Source organism: Lepisosteus oculatus, chromosome 11 (assembly GCF_040954835.1).
Source record: "Lepisosteus oculatus isolate fLepOcu1 chromosome 11, fLepOcu1.hap2, whole genome shotgun sequence".
Taxonomy (NCBI): Eukaryota; Metazoa; Chordata; class Actinopteri; order Semionotiformes; family Lepisosteidae; genus Lepisosteus; species Lepisosteus oculatus.
Genome location: NC_090706.1, coordinates 17,926,308 through 17,949,714, shown reverse-complemented (window position 1 = coordinate 17,949,714; position 23,407 = coordinate 17,926,308). Strand labels below are relative to the sequence as shown.

General features: G+C 43.8%; 1 protein-coding gene across 2 annotated transcripts in view; it reads left to right on the top strand.

The window, feature by feature from the left end:
* The first annotated feature begins 185 nt into the window (after positions 1-185).
* The window catches only part of ilf3b (interleukin enhancer binding factor 3b), a 28,606-nt gene continuing 5,384 nt past the window's right edge, over positions 186-23,407 (top strand). The window contains exons 1-17 of one of the 2 annotated variants that reach the window (XM_015349149.2): positions 186-269; positions 4,549-4,666; positions 6,146-6,390; positions 6,773-6,953; positions 7,465-7,612; positions 8,915-9,006; positions 11,006-11,101; positions 11,653-11,764; positions 12,164-12,261; positions 12,917-13,028; positions 13,409-13,522; positions 14,115-14,320; positions 15,224-15,397; positions 16,720-16,857; positions 17,324-17,467; positions 20,052-20,181; positions 21,236-21,283. In XM_015349149.2, the coding sequence (XP_015204635.2) occupies positions 4,664-4,666; positions 6,146-6,390; positions 6,773-6,953; positions 7,465-7,612; positions 8,915-9,006; positions 11,006-11,101; positions 11,653-11,764; positions 12,164-12,261; positions 12,917-13,028; positions 13,409-13,522; positions 14,115-14,320; positions 15,224-15,397; positions 16,720-16,857; positions 17,324-17,467; positions 20,052-20,181; positions 21,236-21,283 (2,041 nt within the window). In that variant the 5' untranslated portion in view covers positions 186-269; positions 4,549-4,663. Of the gene's footprint in view, positions 270-4,548; positions 4,667-6,145; positions 6,391-6,772; positions 6,954-7,032; positions 7,150-7,464; positions 7,613-8,914; positions 9,007-11,005; positions 11,102-11,652; positions 11,765-12,163; positions 12,262-12,916; positions 13,029-13,408; positions 13,523-14,114; positions 14,321-15,223; positions 15,398-16,719; positions 16,858-17,323; positions 17,468-20,051; positions 20,182-21,235; positions 21,284-23,407 lie in introns of those variants that run through there. The other variant, XM_069195878.1, reaches the window with a different exon arrangement.

Genomic DNA, 23,407 nt, shown 5'->3' with positions numbered 1-23,407 from the left:
TTTAATGTAAAGCATTAAAGTAATTCCAGGGGAAAATAAACCATAAAAGACACGCTCGGCCGTACTGTTTGGGTTGATCTTTTTCTGAAAAGAAGCCGTAGTAAAATCTCACTGACGTCACGTCCTCTTGCGGCGACGAACGTGCTACTCGGATTGGCTGTTGCCTTGGTGACGTGTAGGCTCGCTCTCTACCAGTTGAGACCCTGGGTGACGCGGACGGCTGCTGTCCTCAGTGTTGGTCGTCTGGCGCGGCGGTTTTCGTTGATAAGGTGAGAATGCAAAATGATTTTTTTTTAGAATTTTACACATCTCATGCTTTACTGGTGTGTTTGAATCCCTTTGCGAACGTGTCCAGTGCTTATGTAGAACCCGCGGGTATATCGTACACTTTCACCGCTTTGTTTACCTGTGATTGGGGAGTGCTGGGACGCGGTGACTTTATTTAACCTTTGATTGGTACCTAAACCTTAGTGCATATCTATCAATCCTTACAAAATAGTAGAAAAACAACCGAAGGTTAATCTGTCCGGTTGCCTTCCCTCATATAGGATCCAGTAAATTTGATGTGGGCTAAAATGGCATGGTTTTGCTGCAGCTACACTTTTGTATTCTAAGATCACGGCCTTTTTCTGCAGCAAAAAACCCGACGATGTGGAGCCGAGATTAGAAGGGTCGGTTAATGAAACACCCGTCCAGTCCGCAGCTCTGCAGACGGCAAGCCTTGGGCGGTGCGGTTTAGTTCCTGCAGCCGGCGTCTTTCCTCCCCCGGCCGGTGTAGCTGTAGCAGCTCGCTGCTGCCCTGGGCTCGGCTGCGCTCCGGCTCTGAACAAAATGGCGGCTTCGGCATTTGTGCCACACGAGGAGCTGGAGAGAGACACGGGGGGGCGTGCGTTAATGGCGATGGCCTCAATCGGGCCGGATTGGTGCCCGCCGGACCTGATTGCCCCCCTTTTCCAACTGGGGTGTCTTCGCGAACGCGTGTGCCGTCCTCATCGCCCGGAAAGACCACCATGCTCTTTGTCTGCTTTGTATTTTCGGGGAAAAGATGGCGGCGAGGTGATGGGTGCTCCGCTGTTTGTGCCCGAGGGGGGCGCGTCTCTTTTCACAATTATTAAATCGTGTAGCTCGCTTTAACCCCAGATTAATCCCCACAAATATGCTTTATATACATTTGTAAATTAACCATCTGGCAAAACGAAATAGATTCATGTGCAGCTCCTGAGGGTGACAGTTGGAAGTGATTGAGTAGACGTGCGTGGGTTTCTAAAATTCTCCTTTTGATACCTCGATTCATAAGCTCATTGGTCAACGCCACAGTGCGGTGACAACCTCGATCACGATTTTAAAGCATTCGTGGACCGATATTGAATTGTTAACCTTTCGGTTGAATGCAACCGATATGACTACTTGTGAAACATAGTTAACTTAAAGTATAATTTCAAAACGGTCTGATTTCTGTTTTTTTAAAGTGCAAAACTCCGTTTTAAGCCTGGAGTTCTAACGTTACGGATTTTAACATTTTAAGCACTTGGAATCTGCTAATGCCTGCTCTCAGCTGTTTCTCCCAGCATGTGTTTTTGGGCTCCACATGTCTGGTAAGTGTAGAGGGGAGGTCTGCGAGGCTCTTGTATGAGCATCTGCCTCTTGTTGGCTGTGCTGAAACTGCCTGCCACACGACCTGATTACTTTGCTACTTGAAGAAAGTTGAGGCAATTGCTGGTGAGATACCCTTACAAATACACAATTCTGTTTTAGCTTTTGTGTGAATTTAGGCTGCTGCTTTTAAGCCTGATCTGTTCAAATTGCATGGTTTTTGTTCCTTTTGGGCCACGAGTGTCCAGTCTTGATGTATTTTGAAGGTTTTCACCCCAACCCAGCTATTTAACAAGCTAAATATTGTGGTTACTGCATTGACAGGACCAAATTTAACTGCTTCTTCCAATTGCTGCTGTTTTAACTAGACTTTGAAAACCAACAGACATTCAATGCCCCCCCCCCCCCCCCCACGTACCAGGGTTGAAATGCTTTCCCTGGGTTAGATCACAAAATTGTTTCCCAGAGCATCCTGTTATATCTTGGAGCAAGTAGGAGGGGCTGTTAAATTACGTGACATACACTGAAGACTCCAAAAATCAGCAGATTCTTTCCTTGGCACTTTTTTCCTCATGACAGTGGGTTTTGAAGCCTCTAGTGGGACGAGGATGTGCGGTTGTGTAATTCTGCAGTGATCTGGATGTTTTGAGTAGATTAAAACTGGATTATACAAGAGCCATGATTGACAGAGACGAATTGTAAATCATTTGATTTCCAATGTCCAGTTTCGCCAAGCAGATGTGTTCTCCTAGAGACTGGATACTCTCATGTTCACTGGGGGAGGATGTCAGTGGAGAAGTTAATTCTGTGGGGTGGGGGGGTTTAACCTATGTGCATGGATGAGCATCATTGTAATGAAGATGTACTGGTAGAACTGTTTATGGAGTTGGCTGAGTTGGACACTGGAAACTATTGAGTCTTAGGAGTGCCCAAGGGCATTTGTTATAGGCTGGGGACAGGTGTGGCCACTTTCACATGTCCGCGGTTTGTGCCAACCATGAAAAGGCACTGCGCTTTACTGATTTGAGTTGTCGATGCTGCCGAGTCTTAAAAAGGCTTTTGTATAATATTGACTCTGCATGTTTTGTGGCCTCAGTCCCAAACATTATGCGTTATGGGTTTGAATTTGTAATGTGGTGCGATCCAACACATTTTCCATTGTGTAAATCATAAGGGCTGCAGCAAGCAAGTGGCAGAAGGAGAGCTGGGGGTGTTGGGTGGCTCTTTGAAGCTTGAAGTGAGCTTCAGTCTTGGCCACTGTCTTGCTTGTATTTTCCCAGTCATTATTTCCAGAGCCCCAACTTCAGGTCACACCGTGGATCGCTTCTGAGAATTTTAATCTGGCCGGGAAAAATTGGCTGGGGCCGGCTTGGTTTTAGGAATCCTTCCTGGTCTGAACCCGGGTCAGTGATTGGTCTGCGGAACCGGGCAAGCATTTGGGCACTGCTAAGATGACAAGAGAACTTCCTTGGGTGCCTTGTACGTCTGTGGGTTGAAAGGCTGACCGTTTAATTGCAGGCGATGGGCAGAGGTTGCGGTCAGAAAAGGGGTGGTAAGACTAAGCGAGTCGAGGCGGTGCCGATGCCAGTTTGGGACGAGCGCCTGGCGTATGAGGAGCTCCTATACTGGGACAATCTGATACAGCATGGCAGGCGCCTTCACCCGCAAGACTACGATAGGTAACTTGCAAGGAAATCGTAGCAATTCAGCCAGGCAAAAAATCAATTCTCTTTCCCCGCAGCACCTCTCCGATAATCGGCAAGTTTATCGTGGAGCATTTGATCCTTTTTGGCCTCCTGCTTGCAAGAAATGCCTCGCTTCGATGCGGGGATTTTGAAAATCTTGGCCTTGTCAGTTCGGTCTCTTTCAAACTCCTGCTCGTGGCAACTTGCGAAGCTGCCTTAATAGGGATGGTACTCCACAACTCCCACTGCAGCGTCAAAGGTGTGAGAACGTGCCCAAAATGCAGGACCATTTCTTGAACGGATTTAACTGATGGTTCTTGCACACCCAGTCCACCCAGGTTTTGGGTTTCCTCAAGCCCAGAGGAGCGTGTCTTCTACAATTTCCAGCTGTCCGCTGTTCACAGCATTCACCTGCCCTGCTTGAGCAACAGAGAAATGGATTTTTGTCTGGCTTTATGGAGGGTGCAGTTTTCAAATGGTTGAAGCCTGTGCACTTTATGAGCTGGGTCTTGAAGCAAGCACCCCCCCCCCCCCCACACACACACACACCTCTTCCCTCCTAGGCTGACTGATGTCTCTGCATGGGGAAAGTGTCCTGTTTCCAGTACAGCCTTGTCTTTCGCAGAGGTTCAGAGGGAGATAGAGTTCTGTGTGGATGCACTCCACGAGTGTTGGGTTTTTGCTGCAACAATGTAGTTTCAGACACGGAGATGATACTTTACAGCTGTTACTCCTGGTAATATAGGGATAGTCCTCTCTGTCCAGTTGGAAACGTGCGTTTGTAGTGGCGTTAAAAAGCAGGTGGTGGAATTGAGCACAAGCTGTCATTCCAGCAAGTGCTTTTTACCGTTGTCACAGACAACACAGTGCTGTGTAAAGCAATTGAGCTGGAAGTGTGTGATCTGATTTGTGTACCATATCGGTTGAGCATTTTGCATTTTTAACCAGTCTCAACTGTTTTGCGGCACTCCTGTGTCTCCCCGCTCCTCAGCTCACTAATTTACGTTTTAAAAGGTTCCATTTCATCTTTGCCTCTTGAGCTGCCCCAGAGTTGTCCGTCACACCTGGGGCTTAATATACTCGGCAGTGGGGTGGCGGAGGTTCAGAAAACCTGAAATGGCTGGAGACGCCAAGTTTGAAGCACCCTGGGGTTGTTAGCGTTTCCTTCCTTTGCGCTTGTAAAGTGCTGCTGTTTGCTGTCGAGCTCTGGGATGGCTGACGTTGGTACAGCCTCGTGCCCTGTTAAGCCCTGCCCTCTCTGTTGCCGTAGATACGAAGAGCTGCGTTACTGGTACGACTGCCTGTGCTACGAGGAGGACTTGAGGTTGTTTCACCAGTACGTAGCCACCACACAGGACCCAGAAGAAGGACCCTCGGAGCCCGCCATGGTAGGTGTTTACGGCTTGCTGTAGTTCCTGCACTGGTGCGTGTGCAATTTCAGGTCTTCGTGCAGGGAGAGCTTGTAAAACAGCAGCCGCAATGCAAAGATTAATCCAAGGGCTTATTGTTTGTCATAATCCAGGTTTTGCAAGATAACGTTTCAGGGAGATTTTGTAAAGAAAATATTTCAAGAACCTTTTTCTTGAAAGAGAATGGGTTATGCATGTAGGTGTACATGAGCTAACCTGTAAAAGCTTAGAGATTTTTCAGAATTGAATACGACCCATTATCTATATAATCCTGTAGTCCTTGATCCTACAAATACTGATCTTCATGGTTTCTTTTGAGTGCCCTGAGGGCGCCTATGTTCACCTGCTAATATGCAGGTAGTTTTTTTTTACTTATGTAAGGATGAAAGGATTCATGAGTAAAACAAAGTCAAATAATTTACTGCTTTCATTTTACAATTATCTTTTTATATAATTATTTATATAAAGCCAGCAGCCATATCACCCTGCAACTCACAACTGGCAACCCACTGAAGCTAAGCAGGTGTGAGCCTGGTCAGTACCTGGATGGGAGACCTGGGAAAAACTAAGGTTGCTGCTGGAAGAGGCGTTAGTGGGGCCAGCAGGGGGCGCCCACCCTGCGGCTCATGTGGGTCCTAATGCCCCAGTGTAGTGACGGGGACACTATACTGTAAACAGGCGCCGTCCTTCGGATGAGACGTAAAGCTGAGGTCCTGACTCTCTGTGGTCATTAAAAATCCCAGGGTGTTTCTCGAAAAGAGTAGGGGTGTAACCCTGGCATCCTGGCCAAATTGTCCCCATCTGCCTTTATCAATCATGGCCTCCTAACAATCCCCCTCTGTGAATTGGCTTCATTACTCTGCTCTCCTCCCCACTATGGCTGCTGTCGCATCATCCAGGTGGATGCTGCACATTGGTGGTGGTGGAGGGGAGTCCCCATTACCTGTAAAGCGCTTTGAGTGGAGTGTACAGAAAAAGCGCTATATAAGTGTAAGCTATTATTATTATTTACATTATGCCAGCATAGATGGGAGGTAGCATATAGAAATAGTCAGCAGGAAGCCCAACGAACCACCAGCAATCCAGACAATAGATTACTTCATCCTCTTTCATAGAAAAAAATCAGGTCTCGGTGGGGCCACACACCCAATCTGGGCTTGCCAGTATTGGCTTAACCTCTCTGTGTGTAACCTAAGAAATTTTCTTTCACAACATTTGTTCATTGTTCTGGTGTTGGGGGGTTCTTTAGTAAACCATTTTCTTGTGATAGTTTTCTTACTGGCAGCTAAAAGAACTCCTGGTGTATATCTGTGGTTTCCTTCCAGTTAGGTAGATATTTTAAGTGTTATAGCCAAAGGAAATGACTTTTCTTCCGGCTCTCTGAGCGTGATTTGAGGGTGTGTGTACTGACTGAAAGGGTAATGGTGCCGCAGAGCAGGGTGACTAACTTTATGACAGCCTCCCCCTTTCCGCCAGCGGCCCATGCGCATCTTCGTGAACGACGACCGCCACGTCATGGCGAAGCACTCGGCCGTCTACCCCACGCAAGAGGAGCTGGAGGGCGTGCAGAACATGGTGTCCCACACGGAGCGCGCCCTCAAGGCCGTGTCCGACTGGCTGGACGAGCAGGAGAAGGTCGTTGCCGTCGTCAAGCAGGAGCCGGATGCTCCCGCGGAGGGGGCGGCGGAGGAAGAGAAGGAGAGGTGAGGCCCCCCCCCCACCCCCACCCCCCCCCCTTCTGTGACCCTCACCTCGGCCGGAATGGTTGAACACATCTGGTCTTGCCTACTAGCCAGCTCCTCTCCTGCCCTTAGGCAGCTATTCTTCCAAATTGGTGACCTCTGAAGGTGAATTTGGAATTAAATCTGCCTTGATTTTATTGTGTTGTGCATTCCTGGCTGCCATGCAACAGGTAAGGACATGGTTCTAATTGCATGATGTCAGAGTGATTTGCCGTTTGGGAAGCTTGTTGAAAAGCCAATATCTTGGTACTTATCCAGATCCTCACTGATGCATTAGCATTTGTATGCAATACAATGTGCATGTCCAGTACGGTCTTGTGACTGCGTTATTATTGGTTTTCAGTGAACAGAAGCCTACAGAACAGGCGACCAGGACATTACGAGGTGTGATGAGGGTGGGCCTTGTGGCGAAGGGCCTCTTGCTGAAGGGAGATTTGGATCTGGAGCTGGTCTTGCTCTGTAAGGACAAACCCACCATCACTCTGCTCAAGAAGGTGGCTGAGAACCTGGCAGTGCAGTTTGCAGTAAGTTGTTTTTTGGTTCAGAGGAACATCTTGAGTCCATATTTTTGAATGTGCTTTTGTCAAAGCCCGTCCATTGGTTGTCCTTAATTTCTAAATGCATGTACCCAGACCCAGGGTGTTTCCTGTTCGAGGCAGTCGGGGAGTCAAGTCTGCTGGAACCTCTAAATCTCACTTTCAAACTGTGCATTACACTAAAGTGAGTGCTTATCCTTCAGATGCCATGTTAAACCAATTCCTTAGTCCTGACAGCTTGGCTGTTAAACGTCAGTTTAAAAAATAGATTTGCCATCTCTCAGGTTTGATTTCAGCTTTAGTAAATGTAATATAATAGTACTAGCGCTAGCAGTTTAATGTTTTTCTTTTTTTTTAATCATTGGCGATGAATCTGAGTTCTTTGGTGAACTTTTGACCCCACGGAATTTTGGTCTCTGCGGACCGTTCCGATCAGGTTTTGTCCAATTCTGTAAAATAAAAGTAATTTTGGGGTTTTTTTTCCCCCTTTGCTTTGCAGAGCATCACAGAAGAGAAGTACGAGATCATCCAGAGCATCCGCGAAGCTGCCATCGTGATCAAGAGCACGAAGGAGCCCGTGCTGACCCTTACCATCCACCTGACGTCCCCTGTGGTGCGGGAGGAGGCGGAGAAGCAGGCCGCCGGAGGTAGGCTAGTCCGGAGCAGCCCCGCTTTCACTGCAGACTCCCTGTCCATTGTTTATTGGGCCTTCAATAGAGCTGAGTCCTCTAGCAGTAATGTACTGAGCCTTTGCTATTTTTAGCCTTTAGTCCTTTTAAATGTAGCATTTTTGATGGCCCAATACACAGTAAAGCAGTAGCTAAACTTATAAACCTGTAACGATTTTCTTTCTCTTTAATAAAAGTAAAATATTTATTGAAGGCTTTCTGAGTTTAAAAAAAATCTCAAAAACAAAACAAAAAAAATAATTGCATGTGTTTTTATGCTGAAATTGTATTAACAGTTTGTATTGCAGCAAAAATGAGTAGCAAGTTTGTACCGTTCTGGTTGCTAGCCGCTAGAAGGCTATGGACTTGAAATTGTGTTGTAGCAGGGAGGCATGGGTTATAGATAATGTTGGGCAGTTTGGCTCTGCATGGTTGAATGCAAATTCACCCAGTCACAGTCAAAAAAATCGAGCAGTGTACTTGATGGAGTCAGGGAAGGCTGAAGAAGATCATCCTCTAGAAGCAGTTTTTTCCCAAAATAAGGTTACCGCAGGAGAAAGTTCATAATGTGGAAGGTAAAGAGGAAAGAAGAAGCATACATTGTAGGAAAAGCAAGATCACAGCTTTCCTAGGTCACGTTTGGAAATAGCTGTGCCAACAGGATGACTGGCCTTATCTAAACCCCATGCCAAGAGCAAAACCTTTGTTGGTTGTGAAGCGATCAATTTTGCTGCAGTGCAGACTCGTTTTTATACTTGTGCACCTGATTCTTGCTGCCTGTGGTTCAAATCTGATTCATGTCTATCAAGCCTTCTAGTTTGTCAATTTTAGGGACGCTGGACCTTTGACCAACTGGACGCGCTCTGTCTCGGAAGGGGCTATGCAGTATACCCAAAGGGGCAAAGGGGTGGGGTCGACTCCCTGATTATATATACACGCACAAGTGAATTGCTCAGCCAAGAGCAGGATCATTTAAAGATTTAATAAGCAGGGAGATGAAGTCCCTGACTTGTCCCCTGTATGGGAAGTGATAATTCATTTGATCCCATCACCAGTCTTGGCTGTAAGTGAAGCAGTGAACCAAGCTGTTAAGCTTGATGTTATTTTCTGGTGCTCTGGCAGTTGTTTTTTTATTTTTGCCAGACTTCATTATATTTTTGGGGGGACCCCCTCCCCTCGCCCCTTCTGCCAGGGTTGGGAAAGCTGCCTCTTCCCCCTCGCCGTCTGACAGAACCCCCTTGGTCAAACTGTACCTTGTCTTCTTATTCCACCCGCCAATAGAAACGCTATCAGTCAACGATCCCCCGGATGTTCTGGACAGGCAGAAATGCCTTACTGCCTTGGCGTCTCTCCGCCACGCCAAGTGGTTCCAGGTTTGCATCTTGTTCTTATTTGTCTTAAAGTAGTGGAATTTTTTTCTTGTGCATTTGAAGTGTTACCACTGTTAGTTTTTTTTTTCTTTTCTCTTTAATCGATGCAGTTAATGTATAGTGCCGGATTTGGCACTTGTCTTAGGGAGAAATACTTCAACTCTTAATGTTTTGAGCTACAAAGAGTACACAGTTTCTTTTAGGTTTAGCTTTTAACTAGGCATAATGGTTTTCACTTCCTGCTTTTTAAGAGTATGTTTTAATACACTTGTCTCGTGAATATTAATTCTAATGGACATTTCCCATTTTATTTTGTTTACCCTTGTCAAAATAGCTGACATTGTATTAACCTAACTTGCATTTACTGTTTGTGGGTGCAATATTTCTTTAGGGTGTAAGCCATGATCAAATGGATTTTCAAGTGATGGGTTTCAAGTAGTTAAACCAGGTTTTGTTGAGGTTTCCATCTGCAGATATCTCTGAATTTAATTGCATGTTTCACCTTGTCCAGTAAGTTCATAGATGCCATTTACCACTAATCTTTACTGCATAACATATAATTAGGAAGGGAATTATAGAGCAACTGCTGATCAGGTGCTGATGAAGTATTATTTTCCTTATAAGTCCATTAGTAAATCTGTTGTAGTACTGAGTGTTCCATCTGTTTAGTAATTTTATTTTGGTTTACAGATGTTTCAGCTCCATGCTCATTGTTCTTCATCCTTTATGGCAGAGGTTCCCTCTGCTCCTCCCATTCTGCTTCTCAGACTCCCCCCCACACACAGCTGCTGTTATTTCATCCAGTCAAGCTGTTGCTAGATCGTTCTTGAAGGAATCATCATCATTCCTTCGATGAGACCCTTGTCTAGGTCTCAATTTAATGTAATTTTATAAGACGAGACCAGTAAAAACACATTGCTGGCATGTTCAAGTTAAGTTTTCAAATTAACTTACATGCGTTGACTCATCCAGGAGCGCAACAGCTCAGCTGGAACACAAACAGAAGATGTGGATGGGGGGGGGTACTGAGAACCAGAACTGTAAACCCCCGACTCTGTAACACTCAGTCCAAAAGAAATATTGCACCTTCCATTGCCTTTTCTGTCACTGTAGAGTAGAGGTATACTTGTTCAAATAATGTAGAGGCCTTTTGGGATTTTACTAGTTACAAAGTTGCTCAGGGTCGTTTCTTGCCTTAATGTTGTAGCAAAATTACCAGTGAGGGCCAAGTTCAGCCTCCATTGCCCGTTAGTTGGATGACAGCTTGGGCCAAAAGGAACACCCCCACCAAGTCCTCATGTGTCTTGCCATCCAGTTCAATTTCAGTGCGATTTTTGGGCGCAGCCAGCTCCTTAAATATTCAGCTGGCAAACAAATAGTGTCTAGTCCTGGTCCTGGAGGGCCAACATAAGAGCAAGCTTTCTAGGTCTCTTTAAAGCAACAACACCTGAAGACCTGGGAGAAACTTAATTTGATCCACTTCCGATGGTAACAATCGAGCTTTGATAAGAGGTGGAATGAAAATCTTCAGAACCTTTGATCTGAATCAAATGGCAGGGTGTGTCACAATCGTGCACTGCAGTAGACTGGAAAGGATGGTGTTAACCCAAAACTGACTGAGGTTGGGTGGGCATCCTTGGCTTCTGCATTTTATGACAAATCTTTGTTTCAGCAAAGTCTGTTTCGAGCTAATACGGTAAAATAATTGAAGATCTTGTTGCTCTTAAGTTCTGTAATACAATGGCAAGAGCCAATAATGGGGACGCACGCGCACTTGTACCGATCTTTAACTTTTGTTAAGCAGAGTTTCTTATTCCTAGCACGGTCTTAGATGGTTTTATATTTGAAGTCATGGTGTGCCACTTGCGCTTTAGACTTCTCTGAATCTGTGTTAACGGCCTGAACGTTTGACTGGTATACCTCTGAATGTTAATCGCGAGGTGTAAGGATGGTGATTCTTCACGCTTGCTGAAGCCTGCTCTCCCTTCCCGACTTCTTCTAGGCCAGGGCCAATGGGCTGAAGTCCTGCGTCATAGTGATCCGAATACTGAGGGACCTGTGTTCGCGGGTCCCCACATGGGCGCCGCTTAGAGGATGGGTGAGTAGCAGCACAGGGGTCAATCTAGACTTGGACTTAAATTATAGAGCACACATAACAATGAAAATGTACTGCCAACATTTCCTGAAGCATGTGGCAAGATTATAAATGACCTTCAATCAGCAATATGATAAACTCGGATGAGTGTGCTGATATTCTACATCTGGAAGTTATCTTCAGTTCTGATAATTCTATTGACCTAGTGACAAGTCATCAACCCTCGTCCTGGAGGACCCAATCCTTGTCAATTTATCGATGATCCCAAAACCCTTATTTTAGATTGGGAAGACTTGTGAGTTATGCATTAACGAAGTAGTTTGTTTAGTTAATGAAACTCTAGTCCTAAAGGGCAGAAGTATATTTAAATTTGTAGCAAGTGTTTGCCATTTTATTCTGAAAATCAGCAGCTTAATTGATCTTGTACTTTTTTTCCCCCAACTCATGAGACCCTGATTCATTTGCCACCTGCAGAAGTGTTGCAGCTTTGCTTGAAGACCTGGCAAACCTTATTAGATTTTTCACCATGATCTCTCCCTGCTTTACGATGTCAGCCACTGGAGCTGCTGTGCGAAAAAGCGATAGGAACTGGAAACAGGCCCATGGGAGCCGGAGAGGCGCTTCGCAGAGTCCTCGAGTGCCTTGCCTCTGGGATCCTAATGCCAGGTAAAATTAACACTTGGGTGTTAAAAGGCACTTCCTGAAATAATCCTCGGTTGCAAGATTTCTTTAGTCTCGATTGTGATCAAAAGATGAAGAGCAGGGTTAATAGTGAAAATGTATGTTGTGGTGTCCAGAAGAGCTTTTATGAAATTCTTAATATCGGAGTTGTTCTGGTTTACCGTAGATGATATTAGTTTCTCTCTCTTTGGTCCTTTTGTTAGGTGAACCTCATATTTGCTGGTGTTTAGTGACCGTTTTTAAATTCACGTTGCCATGCATAAAAGCCAGTAACAAAACAATAATGGCCTTTTTTGGTAGTTTTTTTAAGCCTATGCATTTCGTTTAGTGATCAGTGATCAAAGGTACAGGAGGAAGTTATTTAAATTACTTTAAACCTTCCAGATGGTCCTGGGATCTCTGACCCCTGTGAGAAGGAGACCACCGATGCCATCAGCCACCTGGACCGTCAACAGCGGGAGGACATCACGCAGAGCGCTCAGGTGAGCCTTACTGCTCACCTGTCTGAGCAGAGAACAGACGGAGGGGAGAGCCCGCGGCGCTCTGAATATCAGATGGGCTTCCGTTTCAGCATTTCCAGCCTCACTGTACTGGCTTCCTGCCTTGCTGTGAATGCCCTGATAAAAGAATTCAATTCAGCTTGAAGTCTTGCCATAGCGGAATTGGCCGCTTGTGAAATAACAGAAACACAGCTGTGACAGCTGGGCACAGAACATGACTGGCAGCCTGTCTTTGTCCTTTGTGTAGGATCTGATGCAGAAGGTTGATATTGTCGCCCACATAACGGTTCTGTGTATTAACTGGATCTAACTGGATCTCTGTTCTTTTGGTAGACAGGGTAATGGCAGAAAATGTGGGTTTTGAATCTCTTTGCAGAACCATTTTTATTCATATTCTGATATATCAAGTTAAGACGCATAGATAACCTAAATCAATTGCAAACTCCAGCAAGTAGAAACACTGTGCTTTATTTCGTATTGAAGTTACTTCCAAATGTAATTCATTTCTCCAGTGATCTAGTTTTCATGATATGAACATGCAGTGAAGTCTAGTATATGCAAGAATTGTACAACAGCATCAAAAGTAATTTAGAAATGTATAAGGTCTATATGATTGAGTTTTTCTGTTTTTTTACAGCACGCCTTAAGACTGGCTGCTTTTGGTCAGCTTCACAAAGTGCTAGGAATGGACCCCTTACCTTCCAAGATGCCAAGGAAACCAAAAACTGACGCGCCGATTGATTATACAGGTAAACTTGTATTTTAAATAGAAGTGTTATAGATATTGGAATACAAGAATAGTTCTTAGAAGAATGTGTATACACACAACACTTTGGTTCCACCCCCCAAACTAATATATGTTATACACATCTTATTAATGTTTTTATCATAATGACTATTCCAAAATTCCTTTGCAAACCAATTAAGAAACAGTCTGAAGGATATCTGAAATTTCACTGGAAAATAAACTGTGCTGGTAATGAGTTTCTGGATAAATTCTACAAGTTACATATTATATGTTAACAAGTATTTCTGATGGTGGAAATGGTGGCATTAAAGGGGAATTCCAGGCCCCGAAGGTTGCTGGTGTTAAGCGGCGACTTGATGTCTCGCGTTTAATCCCTTACAGTTCAGATTCCTCCGAGTACCACCTATGCTCCTCCAGCAAAGCGGCCAATCGAGGAAGAGGAAGGAGGGGATGACAAAAACCCAAATAAGAAGAAGAAGAAGCTGCAGAAGAAATGTGAGCTTCCTTTTTTTTGTTGAGCGGTATCCGATCCAGATGATGGGGCCTGTGTGCAGGCTGTGACTTGGTGGAGACCTTGTGCTAGTAAACAAGAGGCCAGACTGTATTGTGCTGTGATCAAAGCTGTGCTCCTTTTAATATATTAAATATTATTAATAATCTGTTGAACAGAACTGAAATAGTTCAGGCTGTTTCTTAGCCATTGTGTAGTGGGGAAAAGCATCTTCTCCCTATTAGTCCGAGGATGGCAATAGCTTTATTTTGCTTAGCTGTAATTTTAGAAATACAAGGTCTAAAATTGTAGACATTCCTATGGATAAGGTAAATGTTTATATCTTTTATATTATTTAAGTGCAGTTGCAAAATATTTTGTCTTACAATATAACCTGAGGAATACAACATTATGATTCATCTATGAAAAGCAGCGGAGGAGCACAGGAAGCTGAAAGAGTGCAAAAAGTGTTTTTTTTTTTATACCTTGGAATATAATTTTAATCTCTTTTTAGCTGTAGCTTTTCCATTTGATCAAGTGTACAGGTTCATTAGTGTAGCTGTGGAAAATTGAGTTGCTCTCTTTTCCATTGGTTAGCACCGGATGAGAAGGCCGAGCCTCCCCAGGCTATGAACGCGCTCATGAGGTTGAACCAGCTGAAACCAGGACTGCAGTACAAGCTCATCTCTCAGACCGGCCCGGTACACGTACCCGTCTTCACGATGGCTGTGGAGGTTGATGGGAAGACGTTTGAAGCTTCTGGTCCTTCGAAAAGGACAGCCAAGCTTCATGTAGCAGTAAAGGTACATGTCCTCTACAGTGAAGTAGGACCTTACTGAAGAGCAGCACAGTGCTTTTCTTTTCTTTTTTGGCTTCAGTATTCAGGTGTAAAACCTGGGGGGGTTTGCACAGTCCCATTGGAAATGCAGTAGGGCAAGAGATCTCAGTCTTAGTGTGGAGCTTAATTACCTAATCAAGCTTTACTTGAACTGAAATTTGAAATATATGATTTTTTTTGTGCTTAGGGATTTTGTTTACAAAGGAAGTTCAATGGTTAAAAGACAGACTCCAATATGTTTAAGAGCTGAAAACGGTTTGAATAAATCAGAATAAGTATTACGTTGTGAAACTAAGAATTTGGAAGGAGCTAAGTCCAGCAGGTGTGTGGTTTTCCAGAAATGGGTTTGGGATCCCTTGCAGTAGGGAATCATCTTTTAATTGTTTCTGAACACAGTAAGTGGCCCTTCCCCTCAGGATTAAAGGAAATAGAATTTTAGCGGTAGATGACTATTTCATTGTTTGTCCAAAGGTAAAAGAAATGCCCTTTACTTAGAAGTGTTCAGAAAGCTGCTGGAAGCTTTCCTTAGTGTGTGCCTCCTCTCCTACTTGAACCCACGTATAGGTTTGGTGTTATAATCAGTCCCCTTGCTTCCAATTATGTGTTTTCAATTTAAACCCTTTATCATCTCAGTGTAAACATTTTGCGGATTCACTGGGTTTGCATTACATTACAGTTGGGTCTTTCATGGAAAGTAAAATTTGACTTTTAGTTAAAGTATTGCCGTCTACCCTATCCATCGGGGCACAATCCTTTTCCAAAAGGAAGACGATTCCTTACCGCATTGCTGGTGGCTAAGTGTTTATCCGGATTACATTTCTTGCCCTGGATGTAAACGGAATTTTATTTTCCCTCCCGTCCACTGCAGGTCCTGCAGGATATGGGCTTGCCTACCGGAGTGGAGGTAAAGACCACTGCTGATTCCACAAAAGGGGAAGAAGTGCCCAATGATGTGGAGATGAAGCCTCCTGCTGCTCCTGCTGTAGCTACAGATTCCAGCACCCCTGCGGCGCCAAATTCTGAGACTGCGGACAGCACAGAGGTGTGTGATCGGAAAAGGTGTTTTCAATTTCCTGTTAGAATTGAGCAAAACTGCATGGATACATTTTAATTTATCTGGGGGCTAGAAGCACTTGTTTCTTTATGTAAAAGAATCCTATACTTTTTTTAAATATTATTATATGCTGTGAATCTGAATGTTTTTACTATGTCATCGTAATTTTAAGCTTTCCCATTAAGTATTATGGTAACCCTTGCATTGGTTTTAAGAATGTTAAACTGGTTGTAAAAGATTAGGCTCATCTAGCTCATTCTTTCTTCAGTGATTAGTACTCAGGAAACTAGGGTGTCACTGCGTAGCTTGTATCAGACATTCATGATCCTTGCTGTAAAGAAGTGCTTTCTTCTTTACTCATAGTTGTCAGTTTGTTCTTGCTATAGTTGAAGGTTTTGAACTGGATCCCCTCATGGTCTTCTCTGTTCAAAAGCAACATGGCTCGGTTCCTCCACACTTCAGTGTTGGACACTTCTTTCAGTGTACCTTTGTGTCCTGCTGCTCTTTCTCAATTCCAGAGATCTAGTTTTTGGACCAGATTTATATAAACTATTGTAAATGATGTCTAAGAGAACTTTGCTAGTTATACTGGCCACATTAAACCATTATTTTTTCCTTTAACCTGTTTCCTGTTCATAAGTCCATGCATTATGTTGAATGCCTTCCTCCTGCAATTTTTAAAATACCTTTACCAAAAGCCTGATGAATATCTAAATATGACAACTTGTGTACTTTTTTCCTGTGTAACTGGGAGGGTCATCTCTTCTGTAATCTAGACAGTTCAGAGCTCTGCTGCTGTCTTTAGTCTTGGCTACGCAATGCGTTGAGGGAGAGCAGCATGTACCTCCCTTATATTTAACTCTTAACCAAACGTATTCAGCATTGAATAAAACCAGCCACGTCAACTGCCATGAACCGTTCAGTGTAAAAAGAAAAAGGTCAACAAAGCTACCTAAACTACTGTGTTAAAAAAATAGGATACATGTGATTAATACTTTGAATGTGATGACATTTAAAAATGCTTCTTAATCGATCTCGCTGCTGTTAATGACGGCTATAAGAGCTGGATGATTTAAAGGTCTCGATGTAGAGCAGCACCTGTGCTGATGAACCTCTTTGCCTCTTTTTGGCAATGCTGACACCAGTGTCTGCAAGGTCCTCTTGTGTGCTGTTTATTGCTTTGAGGGCGTTTTGCCTTGTAGTTGGCGTAGTTTTTTGTTTTAGCCACCAAATTGAATGGATTGATGGGTGGGCTTCCATTTCTTTTTGCGTATATGAAGTATAAAGCTGCTTTTTCCCCTGTCCCCTAGAATTCTAGACAGCAGGGTCCGATATTGACGAAGCACGGCAAGAACCCGGTCATGGAGCTGAACGAGAAACGGCGCGGCCTGAAGTACGAGCTGATTTCCGAGACGGGCGGGAGCCACGACAAGCGCTTCGTTATGGAAGTAAGTCGTCTCGCAGTGTCCTGTAGCCTTGGAAATAAATGAGACCAGAATAAGATCGCTTATTCACTCCACCTGCCAATCCTGTTTCTCTACCTTCAGCTGCTGTTTATATGGGGTCATATTTTGAAAGGAGGCCTTGTTTCACAGTATTAACTTTCATTTTAAATGTGTGCTGTCCCACACTTTGTTATACTGCCAGCTCATCAAAGATCACAAGTATTGACAAGTGTTTTTAACGAGGTGAACATGGGAAGAAAGTTTTCCTTTAATGTATGAAATCATGGCAGCTGAAGTGCTGAAATGTTTTAGAGAAATGCATGGTGTTTGCAGTTTCCCATCCGTGTATCCTCTTGGTTTTGATATCTCGTTAGAAGTGTCCTGCCTAGGGAGAAAAAGAAATCGCTGAGCCTGCCTCTTCCTTAGCTAGTGTGCTCTGTTTGATGTGATCGTTATGCTTGTCTGTCAGGTTGAGATCGATGGCCTGAAGTTCCAGGGCACGGGGTCCAATAAGAAGGTAGCAAAGGCTTATGCTGCGTTAGCTGCACTTGAGCGCCTTTTCCCCGAGGGTTCAACAACAGAGTCTGCTAAAAAGAAGAAGCCGCCTCCAATGGTGAGTAGCAATTATGTTGTGAGCAAGTTTGGCCCATTTGAGTCTTTAGCCAGACAGCTTTACTGTTCTAGTTAGTAATATTTAATGACTTATCCTTGTTTAGTCATGAGCTCATATGGAGTGTTTGAACCTTGAAATGTTTTGGAAAGTCTGTGCAGACTGTGTATACAAAGATGATGATGTGGGTCATTTTGACATAAAAAATAAACATGCATCTTTGCTTTTTTTTTTGTTTAATTTGCTTTGGTTTGGCTAATTAGTTTTGTTCTTTTATAAGTATCTGACAGTGTAAAAAGAGCTTTCTTGAACTGTCTCCTACTCACTGCTGTGTCAGCACGTATATACTAGAGACACTCAATAATGAGCTTCAGAAGATCAGTGAAGTGTTATCCCAGGTTGTGGATGGCAATAGTGAAATAGAGGAGGTTTCAGAGACAGAAGACACTGGTGATCCTGACTGTGGATTTTCTTCGGGAGAGGGGTCAGAGGAGGAATCAGCCATGGCTTTGCCTTCAGCCAATGAAAAAATTGGAACAACAACCATCCTCAAGAAAAGGGTTATGGAAACCTCAGGATGGGAATACAGAATGGTCGGCTTCGCTGTATCAAAATGGAGCCAAGGGCTACGGATTTGCAGACATTTGAATCCATGACAAGATCAGCAGTTGAGCTCTTTATACCTCAGGCGAGGGTGAAGATTACACTGGACATGACCACCTTGGAGGGGTGGTGTGCGATTTGAAAAGAACTAGAAGTCACTTGATCAGACCAACTAATATCCATACATAGGTTCTTTAGCTGATATTAGCTGGAGTTTACAAATCAAAGGTAGAATCAGCTGCTAGTTTATTGAATGACGAGAACGGAAAAGGCAGTTTTTCCGGCAGTCATGTCACTGGAATCATTTTATGACTTTATGATTTTATGGGGTGATTTGTTCTGATAACTGATACCAGACCTGCTTGATGTGAAAGAGACAAGCTGGCAGGAGTCAGAGATGTATGGGCAAAATAGGTGGATATCCTGCCTTTTATATACCATCATGGCTTGCATGTTACATTGGATGAATGCCCTTATTTCATACAGAGGGCGCTGGGCCTTTAGGCTAAGTATGGCATCAAAATTTGCATTGGCATGTGATGCAAAATCTAGCTATGCATGGAATATACAAGTCTATACTGGGAAAACTATCTGGAGAAGCACCTGAGAAGAATCAGGGGATGCAGGTGGTGCTGGATATGAGTGAAGGGCTACAGGATTTGAAATAATGTTCTTGTTCATTATGAATTTTCAGGTGAGCCTAAGTAAAAGTCAGTGCTTTTTTAAATTATTTGACTATTTTGAGTACATTTAAACTGTGTAGCCAGCAGCCACGTCACCCTGCAACTTACAGTTGGCAGCCCACTGAAGCTAAGCAGATGTGAGCCTGGTCAGTACCTGGATGGGAGACCTCCTGGGAAAAATTACGGTTGCTGCTGGAAGAGGTGTTAGTGAGGCCAGCAGGGGGCGGTCCATGTGGGTCCTAATGCCCCAGTATAGTGACGGAGGCACTATATTGTAAAACGGGCACCGTCTTTCGGATGAGACGTAAAACCGAGGTCCTGACTCTCTGTGGTCATTGAAAATCCCAGGGTGTTTCTCGAAAAGAGTAGGGGTGTAACCCCAGCGTCCTGGCCAAATTTTCCATGCCTCCTAATTATCCCCCTCTATGAATTGGCTACATTACTTTGTTCTCCTCTTCCCCCCACTCCGACGGCAGGCGGAGCGACGTGCCGGTTGGAGTATTCTCAGTCGGATTTAATGGCAATGTCAGCTCAAAGATTTGGTTCAAAAATGGAGACCCTGCTGATGTGGGATTAACGCTAGGGTGAGAGAGAGTACTCTTAAACTGTGGGGATCAACATAGTGGAGGTAACTGTTTTTAAACTATACCAGGAGTGTGGTATAAGAAAAGTCATCGGTCTGAGCCTGCAACACTAGTGGGCGGACTGGGATTTTCCTACAGCAGCGCAGCACAGGGGATAGGGTTCGAAGCGGTCGATCAGGGTGCTGTCTGATCTAGCATTCTAAAGGACGGCCTACTGTGACTTGGCTGTGTGCGCTCTTGTGGCAGTGCTACTGCGAGTGCACTGCTGCTCTAGTGCTGATGCTATGATTACACACAGCCGACTGTCAGAAGATAACCGTGACAGGTTGGCATGTATGTCCATTCTCACTCTCCCTGTGTGGTACAGCAGTCTCGGGCAGAAACTTAATCTGCCACAGCTACAGTTCCAAATAGTGTGCCTTTATTTTGAATCAACTCAAAACCTGGCTTCCAGTTTATATAAACATGGAACTGTATGTTTTGTGAGATAGTGGGTACCATTGTTTTATGCAGTACTCTGAGGATTTGCTAGAGCAAAGTGGTCAGAGTAAGAGTTTTTGGGATCATTATGTTTTCCAGTTCTGAGAGAAGAGAAGGTTTTTTATTATAGTTCTGGAATCCCCCTTCCACATACATACACACGGCAGACTAATAATGTTAGAGATTTGTATACCATGAGTGAATGAATGAAGTTGGTTTGAACACATTCCCCTACAGCACAGTCCAGTCTTTGGCATGATGGGAGGCGCACCAGCGGACCCTGCAGTCAACCCCAGGGGGCGTGGCCGAGGGGGGCGTGGTCGAGGGCGGGGCAGAGGGTTCAACAATGCAGGAGGCTACAATCAAGGTACACTCTACCACCTTTCGTTCATTTTTACCAGTCCGTTTCTATACAAATAATGCTATTTGGGTCTCTTGATGCCTTTTACCCAGGTATTGGTGAGAAATTGGCAGGTTGGTTTTGGAGTATTTCACATTGAGGTGGGAATATGACCTAAAGAAACATTTTTTTGCACAAAGGATCGGAAAAACCGGCAGTGTAGAATGGCATCTAAATGGATGTTATCCTTGATATAAAGATTTTATTACCTACAAATGAGATGTTGGGTTTGGATTTGGTGGGGGGGAAGCTGACTACAGCAAGGGCTCAATTTTCTTTGCCGTCCCATTGAAATCATTGCACGCCATGTTTTTACATTGGCCTGTGGGAACCTCTTCACTTGTCGATTGGCTTGCAGGAATGGAAGTGCTGTATTCTCACGAATGTTCCTTAATGTGCACTGGAGTTAAAGGAGATTCCTCCCAAATCACACTTCCACCTCACCCCCCAAAACAAACACTGGTATGAAAGACATAACAGTCCACATAACATTCATCACAAATTCTCCACATATGGTCTTCAGCAAGGTCCGTCAGGAGAAATTGGCTTTCGTTGATGCATGACGCTTCTTTGTATGCTCTCCTACTGCTTAAGAGGTCCCTCTGTCAGTTTAGTCTCTCCACTGTCACTATGTTACCACTGAACATGCTGATCATTTTCAACCGGATTTGATCATTCTCTGGCCTTCCTGTGCCTGGCCTGACTCTCCCCGCTTGTTGTTGAAAATAAAACATTTCATTCTCTAGCATGTTTGTCATCCAAACAGACTGCCTTGAATGGTGCTAACAGCAACTAGGTGATAGGGCCTTGTGTTTTTGAATGTCTTTTTAACGGTGAACCACATTGTTCCAATTTTACAATGGTTTCCTGATCCTGCTGAAATATCCTTGAAATGTGTTCTTGTCATAATTGAAAACCACCTCAAAGTGTTAATTGATAAATTCACTGACACTTTGGGTTCAATCCAATTAAATCCAATTGGACTGGGAAACCCTAATCTGCTGTTTTATTCTTCCAACAGGAGGCTATGGAACCTATGGGTATGGATCAAATGCAAACTCTGGATACAGTAAGTACCCATTTTTTTAATGTGATTCTTTTAGCAGTGCTCAGATTTATTCTCAGAAGGTTGTTGCCTATATTATGCCCTTTGTTTAGGCATCCTTTATACATCTGACAGTTCTCAGAGGTTAGTGCTGTGAATTGACTTGCAGGTATTTAATTCTATGATTTCTAAGGCTCTCGGTGGCAGTACACACTCAGCACATACAGTGCCTTGCAAAAGTATTCAGACCTTTGACCAATTCTCTCGTTTTACTGAATTACAAATCCTACATTGAAATTTAGTTCTTCTATATTTTTTTCAATGCACTGAAGCTCCAAATGAATTATTTTAATGTGACATTGTTTTATGTTAGAAAATATTCTTAATTAAAATAAAAAACTGAAATATGCTGTTTGCATAAGTATTCAATCCCCACATTTTAATATTTTGTAGAGCCACCTTTTGCAGCAATAACAGCTTTAAGTCTTTCAGGGTAAGTATGTACCAGCATTGCACAGTGTTCAGGAGTGATTTTGGCCAATTCCTCCAGGCAGATTTGCACCAGGATGTTCCGGTTAGTCGGATGATGCTTGTGCTCTGCAATTTTCAAATAGTGCCACAGATTCTCAATTGTATTGAGATCAGGGCTTTGACTGGGCCATGCAGGACATTCACCTTTTTGTTCTTGAGCCACTCCAATGTTGCTTTGGCCTTGTGTTGGGGATCAGTGTCCTGCTGAAAGATGAACTTTCCCCCAAGCTTCAGTTTTTTAGCAGGCAGAAACAGGTTCTCTTGCAGTATTTCCCTGTGTTTTGCCCCATTCGTTCTTCCTAATATTCTAACAAGATCCCCAGTCCCTGTTGATGAAGATGCTACCACCACAATACTTCACTATAGGTATGGTGTTTTTTGAGGTATGGGCAGTGTTAGATTTGCGCCACATATCACTTTGAATTTTGGCTAAAAAGCTCTATCTTGGTCTCATCTGACCACAAAAACTTTTCCTACATCGCAGCTGGGTCTCTATCGTGCTTTTTGGCAAACTCTAGATGTGCTTTCACATGGTTCTTTTTGAGTAATGGCTTTTGTGCCACCCTCCCATACAGGCCAGTGTTATGAAGAGCTCTTCATATGGTTGACTTGTGCACCTTTACTCTGCTCTCAGCTATTGAACTCTGTAGCTCCTTCAAAGTGATAGTTAGCCTCTCTGTGGCTTCTCTCACAAGTTAATAATAATAATAAATAATAAACTTTATTTTATATAGCACCTTTAAAGGTGGCTTCTCACAGTGCTTTACAAGATGACAACAACAATAAATAGGAAGAATACACAAGATAAAAAACAACAAAAATATACAGAGGAGACCGTGGATGGTGGTACTAAGAAAAGCAGGGGGGTGAAGAATGGAACCAGTTAAGTAAAGGCTTTTCTAAAGAAGAAGGTTTTGAGTCTGGATTTGAAGGAGTTTAGAGAAGGTGACTCTGATATCCCTGGGGAGAGAGTTCCAGAGCTTGGAGGCGTAACAGGAGAAGGCCCTGTCACCCATACAATGTAGACGGGCTTGGGGGACAGTAAGGAGAGCAGAATTAGAAGAGTGAAGGTTGCGAGGTGGGGAGTAGGGCAATAATAGTTCAGGCAGGTACTGAGGTGCCAAGCTACGCAGAGCCTTGTAGGTGAGCATGAGGATTTTAAAGTCTACACGGAATTTGACCGGAAGCGAGTGCAAGGACTCCAGGATAGGAGTAATGTGATCACTTGCACTAGACCTAGTCAGGATTCTGGCTGCTGAATTTTGGACATACTGCAGTTTGTTCAGATTAGATTTAGATACCCCAGCGAGTAGAGCATTACAGTAGTCAATTCGAGAGAACACAAATGTCGATCAGCTTTTCAGCCACAGTTCTGAGGGATGACCTTTTCTAGGAAGTGTCTGGGTTGTTGGATGTAGCTTCCACTTCCTGATAATTGAACCAACAGTTCGATGTTCAAGACTTGTTGTTTTGCTGACTGCCCCATCTTTCTTACACCTGAAGAAGGCTCCACAGCCAAAAGGTTGTTTTTTTTCTTCTCTTTTCAGCATGGAATAAAGCTATTGCTTGTTCTATTGAACCAACAGTGCCCACTGGGACACCCAAACATTTGGATAT